Here is a 15943-nt window from a genome sequence, read left to right as displayed (position 1 = left end):
AGAATAGAACTTTTGTAATGCAAAGTGCTTTCATGCCTGGCACAGCCAGTTTCATTGATCAGATTGGAGGGTTAGTTTTGCTTCACAAACACTCTGCAAATGTTCAATGTAGGAACAGGACAAAAGTTTTTTTGGTGAACGCTTTCTTTAACATAACCACTAGAGGTCGACTGAAAATGGGTTTGTTTTCATTGTTTAAAAAAAACAAACAAACATTTTTTCACGCCTTCAGGTCATCACTTATAGGAGAAACAAATAACATTAATTGGACCCATGCTGTTGGTAACCCATTTTAGGTACGCCTTTTTGTACTATCTGCACTTTCACATTATTACACTGATTAATACCGCACAAGCGCTTCTGATTATCCAGCATATCACAATAAGCCAACCAATGTATGTATCAAATCTTTTACCTGTCTCCATCCATTCTCATATCCAATGGTCCATCTTTGCTCAGGGAGAAGCCTCTTTCTGCCTCATCCATCTGCATGGAGGAACAGCCAGCATCCAACAGGACAGCATCAATGCTGCCTGGCTTAACGTTCATGTTTGACAGCAGGTCTTCAAGCTCACTGAACCGGCCAAGCATTGGTTTCACACGACCACTGAGAAAGAATTAGGGAACGAAATAGTGTATTTAGAGACAAAGACAACTGAAGACATGATGGCTATTAAAAGACTGGAGAATATGTTTCGGTTACGTATAAAACATATGTAGTCGAAATCTAGAAAAAAATATTTTATAATGTAATACAAAGAGATTATATTTGTAACCAAAGAAAAAAATCCATAGTAAATTGAAGAAGACCTACCTTCACAAATGCTTATAATGTGGAGACAAATGAGTATTTCTAATACTATTGTGAAATGTGTTCCATATTTTACAAAAAGAAGTTGTATTACATCATTTTATATTCTAAAATGTGTCTATTAACTAGGGCTGCCACGATTAGTCGACTATCAAAATCGTCGACGACTGATTTAATAGTCGACGCGTCGTTTGAAGCTTTGTAAGCTCACAAAAGACGCAGGAATAAATAGTAGGATTTAAGAGTGCAATAACGGACTGAAACAGAAGATGGCAGCACTGCATGTACAAGGATGCCAGCTGCCATTAAACCCCGAAGAAGAAGAAGCTGTGTCCCAGAATTCATAGCGCAGCCCAGCTCAGTTTACAACAATGGCGGCAGCTAGTTAGTTTTAATATTACTCTTATTATTCTTTCTGGGTCACAAAATAAACATTTAACATGTGTTCAGGCGAGAATGTAGCTGTGTAAACCTCAAATATCTGCTCAGTTTATCAAGACACCACATATTTTCAAAAATTTTCGGAGACGTCTGTTACCCACTAGCTCGATAGCTAGCCGGGGGCAAGGCTCACTAGAGCCCGTGAGAACACCGGACTCCCGGCAGATCATTTTCAAACCAACTGCAGTCTTTCGCTATTCAGGTTAAATATATATGTCACTTAGATAACTTCAAAATGTTATTGTTTGGCTTTTTTAGTATTTTATTTGTTCCTGAGTAAATCAGTTTGGCTGAGATTAAAGTTATAGTTTTTACACAGCTGAATAAACATCAAGAAGACAACTGATTATCAGAAGTGTGAGATGCTCGAGAATATACTCCGGTGTCCTGTTATATTTTAGATAGCAAGGAGTTTATTAAACTTCACCGAAACAATCTGCAAATTTCATTAAAATTTAATAAACTATCATCTTGTCTTTATTTTTAGTTAGCACATACCTTAAACACTTAAAACTGTAAGCTAATGATAGTTATATAAGAGCAGACACATGCTGGTGCAATAAGCTGTACGTTTTACGTCCAATGGATGCATGATCTGATTAGTCGACTAATCGCAAAAATATAGTACAAGTATACTACAAGTATACAGCAACTGTAACCCAAACCCTAAATTTAAACTATCAGCATTTAAAATTTTTGTTTTAATTCAACTGTTTTCCTAAATCTCAGCAAGCAGCGAACAACTAAATTCTTCATTCTGACTCCCATCAAAAACCATTGAAATCTTTTCCCCAAAAGTTCATTACTGCCTTCCAAAACTTAGGATTAAATTAGGTTTAGCACTAGGGTTGTAAATGTTATTTTTCCTTTCTTTTCTGATTTTGTTCGTTTTTGGGAGGTTTTGTCACACCGGTCAGAGGCTAGAGGTTGTACTTACCCTTAGTCTGGGCTACGACCAAAGTAACTGGCACAAACAAACACTGCTCTCTTTTTCTCACTTTATCAGACCTTAATGGCACAACTTCATCTGGTAAGAATGATTAACAAACGAATCTTGCAAATCTTTGGGGCATAAACATGAATACATAAAATCTTAAAACAACCCGCACACACAACATCTGGAGAGTGGTTGTTTTAAGCTGCCGAGTTCAAGAGGAGTATGACATACCAGCGAGTGACTGGCAACACATAAAAGCTTGAGTAGTTTTTTCGTGAACCTTTTAAAAAATGAATCAGTTATTTTTACCCCCTTGGAGGCCGACCGTCTTAGCTAGCCTACTGAGATCCTTCCCCTTGTCTGACAGAGGAGACTCTGTGTACCGACTTCCTCATGCACGAGTGGTAAGATGCTTAAGCCATCTTCATGCATTTTTCATGTGACCTTTTAACATTGTGTGAACAAAGATGATGGCAGAAAAGAGCAACAGGAGTTAGCGTCTATACATTAGGGGCAAAAGGTCGTATGCAGCCTTCGTCAGCTCCCAGATATATGAAAATACATTTCTAGTGAAGTCATTACTCATCAAAAAAGCAACCAAAATGTCAGATTGTCCTTTCCAAATGACAAAAAAAACAATTTTGTAGGTTGCAGAGTAACAGCAAAAAGCTAAGCAGCTCAAAATCTGAATTCATATGTTTCATACCACAAAAATGGAACGGCTGCTCCACTTCTCTAAATCTCAACCAATAGTTTAGAATCAACATACTGCAATTGTTGCAACTGCATCTCTCCTTCTTGATTTAATTCCTTTAATGGTTTACATTTCCTCAGTTTTATTTATTTATTACACTTGCCGCAGTTACATAAGCTACCAATGTCCATTTATTAATGTTTGGTTCAGACTACATACTGGAGGGCATCACTTGTAAAACAAATGAAATTATCTGGAAAACTTTGTAGTTACTGAACTTGGTCTGTTTGCCTTTCTCTATTCCTTAAAAGGTATTGAGTATGAGCATCTACTGGAAAAAAAACAAACATTTTGACAACTCAGAAGAGAGAATGTTGGAATTATTGGCCCTTAGCAATCACACTGCAATAATATTTCAGTGTTTCGATGGTTGGGATAGCGTCAATAAGCTACGCTGCCCAGATTCTTTTTTTTTTTTGACAAGCCTTAATGTTAGCTAGTGAAGCAAGCCTCTGCTCTTAAATGCATGCAAAGCACTTTCAAATGCCTTGTTAAATCTGATGTCTCACCCATCTTTGAAAAAAATCAGCAACCTGTGCACAAAGACTGAGTCACTGCTCTCAACACACGAACCTCCATCTGGAGAAGGATGGTTAATTTCAGTCTATGCCTGCCATGTGTAAGCTATACATCACAATAAGTGCTCACAGCTAATCAAAAACAACACGCTATTAATTTTTCCCGTCCCCCCATTTGTAAAGGACACATTTTCAACACGCATTGGTGCACTTAGGTATACATTTTAATCCACATAATAAAAATGCATGCTGATCAAAGCCTTGCAAGAGTGTTTTTTTGTCATTAGCTTCCCAACTGATGCTGCTGCTCTTTGGTTCCCTATAATTTTTATTCCATCCATCCATCCATCCATTCGCTTCCGCTTATCCTTTTCAGGGTCGCGGGGGGTGCTGGAGCCTATCCCAGCTGTCATAGGGCGAAAGGCGGGGTACACCCTGGACAGGTCGCCAGTCTGTCGCAGGGCTAACACATAGGGACAGACAACCATTCACACTCACATTCACTCGCACATTCACACCTAGTGGCAATTTGGATTATCCAATTAACCTATCCCCACAAGCTGCATGTCTTTGGACGGTGGGAGGAAGCCGGAGTACCCGGAGAGAACCCACGCAAACACGGGGAGAACATGCAAACTCCACACAGAAAGACCCCGGCCTGATGGTGGAATTGAACTCAGGACCTTCTTGCTGTGAGGCAACAGTGCTAACCACCGTGCCACCGTGCTGCCCACCGTGCTATAATTTTTATTCATTTTAGTTAATTTGCTTGATGTTTCCGAGACAGTACTCTTACAACACCCATTCATTACCGTTTATAAAAACCAGTTTATTTTTAATGACGATGATTATTATCAAATTGTTAAACAATCAAATCGTTGGACTATTTTCTATACAGGATAATCCGAGAGTGTTGTAAAAGTATGTATCAATAACATTATTCAAAATCTACATTGATGCAGTCGTGGTATTAATGACAATAACAGAAAGTCTATATAAACAAAATGTAATTTGTTTTTGTCGCCAGCTCTGGGTGTGAGATTGTGAGGAGTGTCAATAATAAATCGGATACTGCCGTAATCTGTGTAGTAACTGTTTATGTTTGCATGTATAGTATTGATTGATTGATTGATTGCAGTATTTTCACTACTACTGATTGCTGCCTGTAAGCTAAATTGGCCCTGAGGGGGCAATAAACTCTAGTAAGATAGTTTACTCAATTAGAAACTTGCTCTTTTTAGGTACATTACAGACTCCACCTTCCTCAAGATTAACTAGGGGCATTAAAAGAAGGAACACAAATTGACAGGTCCTCTATTTCAAAACCCACTGAAGACAAAATGGCAAGGGAGCATCTCACCCACACAGTCAGGGCCTTTCTTTGCTTTGCTGTTGTTATTCACTATCCCGCACAGTGATTAATTTGTTGGAAAATCTATAGTAAAGGCTTTGTTGTTTTCCCCCATCACCTGCACAATCCCTTTTTTGTTCTGCCTCCTCAGTAGCACTCTACCCACCATCTCCAATTTCTACTTTTTTTTTTTCATTATTTAAAGTTGCAGTGTAAATGATTTGGCAAGAGTTTCAAAACTCTTACAGTTAAGTTCAGTGGAGAACAATGTGGCACTGTTTCAAAGCTATTTGCTAAATTTATCTGCAAAGGCAGCATATTAGGTGGCTATTTTCTCCATATGTTTCTCCATATCTTTGAGTAACTACATTACAAAGTTACTTATCCATCCATCCATCTTTATTATTATTATTGTTACATATTATGTATGAGCAGTGACAAAGAAAGTAGTGGCTTAAAAATATTAATATAAGATCGCAACATTTACCCATGACAATTATATTTGACCTCGAGGTCAACAAAAAAAAATAATTTAGGCACATTTTATGTGACTATGTGACATGATTATGTAATTTGCTAATGACATGCAATTGTTTAATTGATCATCAGCAAGTGTGCACAGCTCTATAACAACAGAAGTTTTGGTAGTTTGCAGGTCTGGGGCATTCAGGTGTGTGTCAACACTAGAGCAGGGCGATATGACCAAAAATATTTATCACGATATGCATTTGAAAATTTGCGATAACGATATAACTGACGATATAATTGACACTAGACAAAATACTTTACAACTCCACAACTTTATTAGTGCAAAAAAAAAACATCAATGTATTTTCACTTAAACAAGCAGCTGTTTTTTATGTGCATTAAAGTTATATAAAAATGTAACAGTGCAAATGCAAATGCCTTGCTGACAGTTTAACCAAAAGGCATTTCCAGTGGAAATTGGCCGACATATCCTCAGCATAACCATGTTTAATATCCACAAAACTTAAAAAGAGGTTATACACACACAATACGGTAATATTATGTTGAAGCACAGTACGTATCACTCCGCGAGGCTCCTGCCTATGATAGCTGTAATGCTCTGACAATCCATCGAGCGGTGCGGCGTCGTAGGTTAGCAAAGTCGTACTAAAATATTTGACAGATTTTCGAGCGCCGTGTACCAAATAAAATTGTTTCAAGGTCAGTAAACACAACCAGAATTCATACATAAGGCACACGGGATTATAAGGGGCACTGTCGATTTTCAGAAAAATCAAAGGATTGATTTTAAGTGTGCGAATTTTTCCAAAAAAACACGGTAATAACGACGGCCCGCTAGCATGCGCTACCAAAAATAGTGCTTTGTTGTGTATCTGACGGATGAAAGCTAAACCAGTGCCACACCACTGAAATTGCAACATTTTTACAAACCAATTCTGGTTCATCCGTTTCATTCAACAATCCGCTTTCGCCCTTCTCATTCTCCGTCGCCACCGCCATGCTTTTTCTGCCATGTGCGTATGAAAACAAAGGCACTGCGGATGCGCGTTTTACCCATATTCTATCGCGATATTTCATTTTCTTATCGTTGCCCAACATTATACCGGTATTACCGTGAACGGTATGATATGACCCAGCCCTAGTCAACACAATGCCAAAATCTTGCCCAGAGTGGACATCCCAGCAAATTCACACCAAGGCCAGTCAGTGCAGTGTTCAGAGAAAGTGCAAAAATCCAACAGCTACATCTAAGACTCTACAAGCCTTAGTTAGCATGTTAAAGTTCATGTCAGTAGAATTTGAACAACACTGAATAAGTATGGCTAGTTTGCTAGGGCTGCTAGTTTTTACAAAACTTTGACCTGAACAAACCACAAGGCATCTGGAACAATATCCTCACAGATGAGACATATGTAGACATAATGTACAGTGGCACATTTGCTGAAAACCAATCATGGCATATCAGCACCAACCACCATGCAGTCACTGAGTAGACCATGAAACCTTCTATACACCAAACTACATTCTAGACTCAAAATATGAGGCCATTTGAGAGCTTAACAGCGTCAACGCGTTAGCACAGTTAGCTCGTTAATGCGTTAGTGCCGTGCAGGATTTGCACGGGCCAATCCACGTTAACTCGCTAACGGGCATTTGCCGCGTTAATGCGGTTATGGCGTTAACATCGTATTAACGAGATTAATGCTGACAGAAAAAGAAAAAGTTAGGTTTTTTGACTTAAAACCCAAAAGTTAACATAACATAGCATAACCCTAAAAACATTTTTTCCCTCTAGGTTTTACCACCGCATCACATGCTACTCAAGCCATGGCAATACAGAATTTACAACTCACTCTTGGGTGACTACACAATCAAGATTTCTGGCCTATCCCACCAGAGCATTTGAACAAATGTCATGCTAATTCACATTATGGTTACAGTAAGCCAATAAAAACAGTATACTTGCCTACATCTTTACTATAACAGTAGATGTGCCTGTCATCTGTGGTGGTAGACTTCCGCAGGCACAAGCATTCTCCACTGCAACCACTGAACATCCAAGGTATGGACATTGAGGCTGTGGACAGCTACAGGTACCTTGGTGTTCATCTGAACAACAGACTGGACTGGACTCATAACTCAGACGCCCTCTACAGGAAAGGGCAGAGCAGGCTGTACCTGCTGCGGAGACTCAGGTCGTTTGGAGTGGAGGGCCCACTCCTGAAGACCTTCTATGACTCTGTGGTGGCTTCTGCTATCTTTTATGGTGTGGTCTGCTGGGGCGGCAGCATCTCTGCCGGGGACAGGAAGAGACTGAACAGGCTGATCCGAAGGGCCAGCTCTGTTCTAGGATGCCCTCTGGACCCAGTGGAGGTGGTAAGTGACAGGAGAATGGCGGCTAAGCTGTCATCACTGTTGGACAACATCTCCCACCCCATGCAGCAGACTGTGACAGCACTGAGCAGCTCCTTCAGTGGGAGACTGCGGCACCCACGGTGTGGGACGGAGAGATTTCGCAGGTCTTTCCTCCCCACTGCTGTCAGACTCCACAATAAAGACTTTAACTGATCAAACACACACATCCACACATGTGCAATAACACTAAGTGCAATAATCTTTTCTGGCATCGTTGTATTTTTACTCAGTTGTATATAGCATTTGTATTCTATTTTTATCTTATTGTATATTTTATTCTATTCTATTCTACTGTATATAGTATTTTATTTTATTCTATTCTGTACAGTTGTGTACTGTATTTATTCTTATTGTATTCTAATTTTTGCTTCATGACTTTTGCACTGTCCACTTCCTGCTGTGACAAAACAAATTTCCCACGTGTGGAACTAATAAAGGTTATCTTATCTTATCTTATCACACAGTTGAAATTATAGTGAACTTTAACTGTGTAATTCCATCAGTGCAACAACAAAGTTGACTCATATGTTTCCCGGGCTGGCTATTGATTGGCTCTTTAGCTTTCTCTGGGTTTTATTATGTTATAATGTTTTGCACAAAGTATTGAGAGCTGCTGAAAACTGTCTGATGTAAGTGCAGTTATATGTCTCTACCTCCTGCAGCTTCTGCATCCTTTCCAGGTGAGTGGCACTTCATCTTAAGTGACCCATTTACCTTTGTAACAGCTACCATGATTTCAGGTAGAATTCTCTGAAAGATTGTCTTATTTTTGCCTTGCATTTTTTGAAAAAAAAAAAAAAAAGAAGAAGAAGAAGAAGAAGAAGAAGAAGAAGAAATAAATACTGGACTGCTTAATGACTGCATGCCTGTTTGGAAAATTTTCACTTTATTAATTTCACTTTGCAGCTTATGTAACTGCATTAAATTCAGTTATACTGTGAAATAACTTGCATCATCTTGTGCAGCAGCAGTGCTTCCTCTAATCCCTGGGGGGGAAAAGGCATGAACTAGATTAGAAATGTTGCAACTATTACCTAAGATGCATTTAAACCTAAGGTTTAACCTAAGTATGTATTCCCTGCCTCTCTCTATCTGTAAAGCAAAGTTGTGAAGAAGCAAAGCGTAAAGTAAAAGGATGACAGCAATGCTAACCTGCACAGTGATGTGCAACAACGTTCTGCATGATTTGATTAATGAAAAATGTGATTAATGGTTTCATAGAAAATAAAATAAACATGAAGTATTTATTTGGCCAGTAATTAACTCTTCCCACAAGAGTAAACTCAGTTTTTAATCGTTTTCTGTCTTTTATTAGGTTAAACGACTTGGTTATCAAACATAATTTGGTTAGTTAACAAAAATGAGCTATGGCTATATCCAGTGTTGGGGAGTAACGGAATACATGTACCGCCATTACGTATTTAAAATACAAAATATGAGTAACTGTATTCCGTTACAGTTACCATTTAAAAAGGTGGTATTTAGAATACAGTTACTTTGTTGAAATAAATGGAATACACTGCGGTACTTCCCTGTTTCATATTGTCGCGGGTCAGGACTGTTTGGGTTTTGTTTGACAGCTATGTTCTGTTGTTCCAGGCGGCAGCGTTGCGGTTGCCATGGTTACAGGGTGACGCTCTCTCTCTGCGTGTTTCCTGGGTGAGAGAGCGCCTTTTTGTTGTTGTTGTGCTAAGCTAATAGGCAGAATGCAGAATGTAGCATCATGGGCAGTGTAGTCCGTGCTGCAGGGAGAATGGACTGCCATACTCGTTATGTGTCTGTGAGCGCGAAAAGGGAGAAAAAGGGAAAGCACGAGCTGTCATCGAGCAAAAACGGGAGCTGGAAGCATGTAAATATAATAATAACCACTGCAGCCAAGAAGAGTGCCTGACGAGCCCAGTTGTAAGTAAGCTATTAAGACTCGACTGTACACTGTGTTCGTGTTTTCCTCCGAAACAATAAGTTCCGTTGGAGCAGTCTTTCAACGCCTCTCTCTGTCTCTCGTTAGCAAACTTGACCCAGACAACAAAGTAAAGCTATTTTTCGGCTACGAGCCCGACACGGAACCCGTATTAGTCAGAGGTCCCTTTACTACAGTTCGGAGCCGCGGACCTTCAGTAATAGTAATAAATCACACAGCAATAGTACATTCACGTTGTTGTAAAATGCATGATAATATGTTAAGTAATCCAAAGTATTCAGAATACGTTACTCTCATTGAGTAACGTAACGGAATACATTACAAAATACATTTTGGGGCATGTAATCTGTAATCTGTAGTGGAATACATTTTAAAAGTAACCTTCCCAACACTGGCTATATCCTATTCCATTGTATGTGTGTCAAGACAGCAAACTCTAACTGGAAAACCCATTTCAATTTTCTGTGTGAGATAAAAAAAAAAAAAACTACAAAGAAAACTTGACCTATTTAGTCTTGCTCCTTAAATTAGGGCAGAAAGCACAAAAGGTTGCAAATTGACAATAGGTCAAAAAGAGTGACATTCTCTCCCCCGAATGCAAATTCTACAAACGTTGTTCTCTTTTTAGTCCAGCCCCTAACTTTTTTAGACCGCTGCCCCTGCAACCAGGTCCAGGATAAGCAGCATGACATGGATGGATGGCTGGATTTTAAGGTGTCATTTTTTTAAAACTCTGTGTTTTATAATCAGTATACTCTAGGCCCACTAGGAGTGGATCTTTTTCTTTTTTCAAAAGAAGTATTTCAATGCCAGTGTTTCCTTTTAAGTTCAAGGTTTGTTTTCAATGCCAATTTTTAGTTTCTGCACCAAAATTGACCATCACTGTGCTGTTGTTCTTTAACGTGTTTTTATAAGCCAATGAAGGATTTAAAAATATGCAAAACAGTTACATAAGATTTCTAAATTATTAACTTCTTTATGTGGCTTAGACAGAGTTGGAGATATAAATGCCTTATGTAAGGTCTTATATTATTAAAGAGGACAAGTTTCAGTGGTGTATGTGCTGAGGTTCAAGTGGGCTCATAATTGCTTAAGAGATCTGAACTATTTATAGCTGTAGCATCGTACAATATTGACATGCCTTTGTTTTTTGTTATTCTGGCATCTCAGTGGATCAAGCTGAACCCATTATGCATCATTTTCAGTTCTATAGTAGTTTTGCATTATTGACAGTTCTAAAATTCTTTATTTATCTTATACATGGTTGTAGTTCATATCTTCTGGTAATTCTTTGCTTGAAACAAGCAGTTTAAGCGCCTCTCCTTTTAATAAGGGAACCATCCCTTTTACATTCTTATGAGTGGCTGCTGATTGTAAGCGAAAGGTTTGAAAAGTAAGTGGATGGGGTTGCTTTGTTCACTGCTAAACGCCTTGTGAAGATACATCCACTCACCGGCCACCTTATAAGCCCCACCTGTTCCAACTCATCGTTTATGTAAATATCTAGTCAGCAGTGTTGGGTAAGTTACTTTAAATTAGTAACTTAGTTACATTACTAGTTACTTCTATCAAAAGTAACTCAGTTGCTTCAAGTTACTCGTTACTTTCATTTATTTTCATTTATTTTTCATTTATTTATTTATTTCACACTTGGTACAACAATTCAAACAAACCAACCACACTTTCTATCAAAAAGCACTACAACCATGTGTGAAAAGGAGCAGGAAGAAGAAAATATTCTTATTAAACCCTGCCCCCTATCTACAATCCAATTTATATTACAAGTGGGCACCAAAAATCAGGGAACAAACTAACATTAACATTTATCTCTGGTCCTAACCCAAACCAAACAACAAATTTACAATCAGAATATACCACTCCACATAGTAACAAGGAGAAAAATAAAATTAAAATAAATAAAACAAAAAATTATAATGGATCCTTTTTCAATGAACTCCAATTTCATTCACATTCTTCATATTGAGTTATCGTTTTAAGCATGTACCACTTTTTAAAACAATGTAAATTTATACAATTCTTTCTTTTCAAAGTAACTAGTTACTAGGGAAAGTAACTTTGGTTTTTCTCAGAATTCTCTTGTTAATGTGTTGCTTCCGTAGCTGGATACCCAGCAAGAGTGCCAGTCTTCTAGCTTGCTTACTTGCCACAAGTGCACTGTGCCACCTACCAGTAGAAAAAAAATAATAATGTGCACATTTCCACGAGAGAAATCCCACGCCTGGACCGTTGTTGACCGCCGCCATGATTCTAGCCTACGTCACAGCGTCAGGTGCGCTTTTTACATCCAACACAAAAACTGCAGTCGTGGTGCTTTCGATTGTACTCAGAACTCGGAAATTCTGCCTTCCGAATAGGAAGATGTAGGTAACACCAGACTGCAGATGAGCTGCATACAGGGCTGGACTGGGACAAAAAAATCGGCCCAGGCATTTTGACTAGAGACCGGCCCGCCATTATAGGAAAAGTCATAAAGCCTTTGAATGAAAACAAACGCTGTTGTGACAGTGATGTACACTGTTTTGATGGTATATATGTATCAATCTATCAATCGTTTGTTGTAAGATTCAGATAATTATTTTTTAAAAGCTAGATATTTTAAATGAGAATAAGAAAGAAAAGTATTTCCTTGTGCCCCCCTCTGATGCCCTACCTGGCCCCCCTGGCAAAACTTTGCTAGATCCGCCCCTGCACAGTTACCAGCTGTCAGCTACGTAGAAAAAGGATCCTGGTGTTATTTGTCTCTCAGAAACAGTTCATAACTTCCCTTCAACTCATTCATGTGACCTAAAAGATAAACCTGATTCTCCATCACCTGTTCAGCTCTCATGATTCAGTAAGGACATCTCCTGGTTTCATCTTCATGTTTCCCTCTTACCAGATAACCAAACCGACATCATGACCAGAAACTTTTACGGCTGTGGCTCCAGCAAACATCAGCTGATACTAAAAATTTATATTAAATAAATTCTAACAACAGCTGATAAAGCTTAAATGCACTGCTGTTGTTTAGCGCAACATCCGCTGGCTTCCTCTTTCTGGCGCAAAGTGGGCAATAAACAAACAAGAGAGAAAAGCTGATCATTGATCAGTTTCAACAGGAGAGGGAGGGGGAAAGAACGAGAGAAGAAGAAGCAGCTGTGCAGCTCCAACTTTGTGTCTTTTTCCATTCTAGCTGAAGTACGGGACAAACTGCGTTCCTTTTCACCTCAATACGAAACGCGTAATATTTTCTCTGAATACGAGATTCTGTTTTTTACGGGACGGTTGGCAACTCTACTAACTAACCTTATGAACAAAATAAAGTTCAACATCAACATTATAGCACCCATCCAGCTGTATAGAAACTCTGTCATGCTAGCTAGTACGCAGTACGGAAAAAGTCAGCATAACGAAAATAAACTCCACCGAAACTTGGCATATATCTGACCCAGATAGACTGCAGGTCATAACTTCTTACCTGAAGTTCAGTTCACCTGACACTCAGACCAGCGGCCGCCTCGGGTCTCTCCTCCTCCTGCCTCCCCTTTCCCTCATCCACCTGCTGGCCTCCACCACTTGCTAATGTTACTGAATCTGTGGAAGCTCCGCGATAGCCACCACACGAAGAAACGAGTAACAACCCCTATCTAAATCCCACTAATGCGTTCCTGATTTTGGCATAATAACTAGTTACCGTGCTCGTTACCACAATAATAACGTAGTTACTGTAACGCGTTACTTAATAACGCGTTAGTCCCAACACTGCTAGTCAGTCAATCACATGTCAGCAATGTGAAGCATTTAGGCATGTAGCCATGGTCAAGTTGATTTGCTAAAGTTGCTGAGAATCAGAATGAAGAAGAAAGGTGACTGAAGTGACTCTGAAAATGGCATGGTTGCAAAACAGAGCTTGACAACAGATAACAGATAAACAGATAGTTCATGCCAGATGGCTGGTCTGAGTATTTTAGAAACTGCTGATCTACTGGAATGTTTTTTGCACATTCTACCACACAAACATCTCTAGAGTTCACACAAAATAGTCTGAAAAAAGGAAGGCAGCAGTAACTCAAATAACCACTTGTTACAAGGTATCCAGAAAAGCATCTCTGAATGTGCAAGACTGTGAACTTTGAGGCGGATGGGCTACAGCAGCAGAAGACCGTACTAAGGTTCACTCCAGTCAGTCTAAGCTTTCTGTTCTTAGCTAAGAGTCACTAAGACTCAGCAAAATTTGACAAGAGAAGATTGGAAAATTATTGCATAAACAACATAAAAGCATGGCTCCATCCTCGCTTGTGACAATGGCCGAGGCTGGTGCTGGTTATGTAATGGTGTGGAGGATATTTTCTTGGCACATTTTGAACCAACTAAGCATTGTTTCAACGCCTACCTGAGTATTGTTGCTGACCATGTCCATCTCTTTAGAATCATCCTGCATTAACCAGGACAATGCGTCACTTCCCAAAGCTCAAATCAACTCAAACTGGTAACCAAAACCTAAATGTTGTCCAAAAAATAGTGGCTGGTGATTGCATTTCACCTCCAGTCATACAGTAATAATATAACAAGTCAACTTTAATTAGAGTACAAAGAGTACAAACAAAATATGAATTGTCACTTTGTGTGTGTGTGTGTGTGTGTGTGGGGGGGGGGGGGGGGGGGGGCGTTTGTTTTTTTGTTTTGTTTTGTTTTTGTTTTTTTTTGGGGGGGGGGGGGGGGGGGGGGCATTAGAGATGAACGAAGTTCGGCTTGTGCACTATTCCCCTCCAGTATCTCAGCTTTTTTCTTATCTCTCTCATTCTAATGACCGCAATATGAACCATATGGGGTTTTTGTTGAAGCTGAAACCTCATCTTCTATATTTTATCCTGCCAGGTCGCACTGCCCTGAGTGAATTTGCATCTGATCGCGCCTTTTCATTTCACCTTGTATCCATTCACACCATCTCCACGTCTTCCTTGTGTTCTGCCTGAACACAAATGGGTCTAGATTAAATCCCCTTTAAGATCTTTTCATGTTGTGTTTGACAAATATGCACATTTCAGTGAAGAAAACAAAAAAAGTCACGCTATGGTGAAGCTGAATTTGAATTACTTTTAGTTATCCACTTACTACTTTTATAAGCTCTAAAATGTTAGGGGTGATATTAAGAGCACCTTATGAGTGAGTCATTTCCTTTAATTAATTGAAAAAAAAATAGGTATACTTTTCTAATATTATATTTAAGTTCTTTCATAAAATACTTTCTCAAAACGCTTTATACTGTATCCATCAAACTGTCAAAATAGGTGGCAATGATATTTTTCTTTCTGCCTTTTCTGAGGTCAGTACTGAATCTTTTTTTTCAGAAATCATTCCTTCACTAAATATTTAAGGCTACCATTGGTGAGGACATCAGCAGCCTTCACAGTAGCCTCAGTCTGAGCGCATGCTCATTCAGCATCATGCTGCTTCTTCACAAATCAAGCCTGAAATATTCCCTTGTGTTGACCTGCTCAGTTCCTTTACCTGCGTCACTGAAGCCTAAGACAAGATGGTGATTGATTGCTTTCAGCAGGGGACCGGTGATGGAAATATCTACAGTCCAGTGGAGGAAAAAACCGAAGAGGGATACAAACACAGAGAGGCTAGCCTTTAGAAATGACTCTTTTATTTTTAACTAAATTACCCCAGATGACCCAGAGATGGATATAAAAGACTTCTCTCTGACTTATTTATGTACTGTTAAAGCCACGGGAAAATATTGAATCGTGAAGTTTGTCCTGCCCCCCTGTTTCCCCACTTTAATTTCATCATCTTTACTTCCTGGCTGACAAGCTCATTTCTCCATAGTTAGGAAATGCGAACACGACATGAGTTTCTAAACATGGAAATCAGCACTTCCCTCCATGTTGTCTATGATGTACGACTGATTGATTGATTGAGGTTATCGCTCGGTTACAAAGAGAACTGCCGACGTGTGGGCTATACTGAGCAATGCAAACACTATTACACTTAGCTGGGAAGAGCAAAACAAGAGATGACATGCAAGAATGAAGAGAGAAATTAAAAAAGATTTTTTTGGAGCCAATTAACAGCCATTATTATTATTATCATTATTATTATTAGCAGTGATACCAAACATCTTCTTTGGCATGGTTTGCTGATGGAGGTAAAAGTAGGTCTTTGTGGCAGTCACTCCTTGTATATTATAATCTAACTAACATTTCTTATTATAAGTAGCCTGAGAACATTTACATCATTTACATTTTACAAACACTTGACCAAACCGACAGCTTGGGTAGCTTAGAAGGACGTAAATTC

The 15943-nt window shown here is 39.1% G+C and overlaps 1 protein-coding gene across 3 annotated transcripts in view; it reads right to left on the bottom strand.

The window, feature by feature from the left end:
• Positions 1-15943, bottom strand: part of mettl15 (methyltransferase 15, mitochondrial 12S rRNA N4-cytidine) — a 69901-nt gene that overhangs the window by 13033 nt on the left and 40925 nt on the right. For all 3 annotated transcript variants that reach the window (XM_080884966.1, XM_080884965.1, XM_080884967.1), the window contains exon 4: positions 416-607. In XM_080884966.1, coding sequence (XP_080741092.1) covers positions 416-607 — 192 coding nt within the window. The remainder of the gene's footprint in view (positions 1-415; positions 608-15943) is intronic.

The sequence above is a fragment of the Rhamphochromis sp. 'chilingali' genome (assembly GCF_963969265.1).
Source record: "Rhamphochromis sp. 'chilingali' genome assembly, chromosome: 6".
Lineage (NCBI taxonomy): Eukaryota > Metazoa > Chordata > Actinopteri > Cichliformes > Cichlidae > Rhamphochromis > Rhamphochromis sp. 'chilingali'.
The sequence above is the reverse complement of the archived record's forward strand: the minus strand, read 5'-3'. Positions and strand labels throughout refer to the sequence as shown.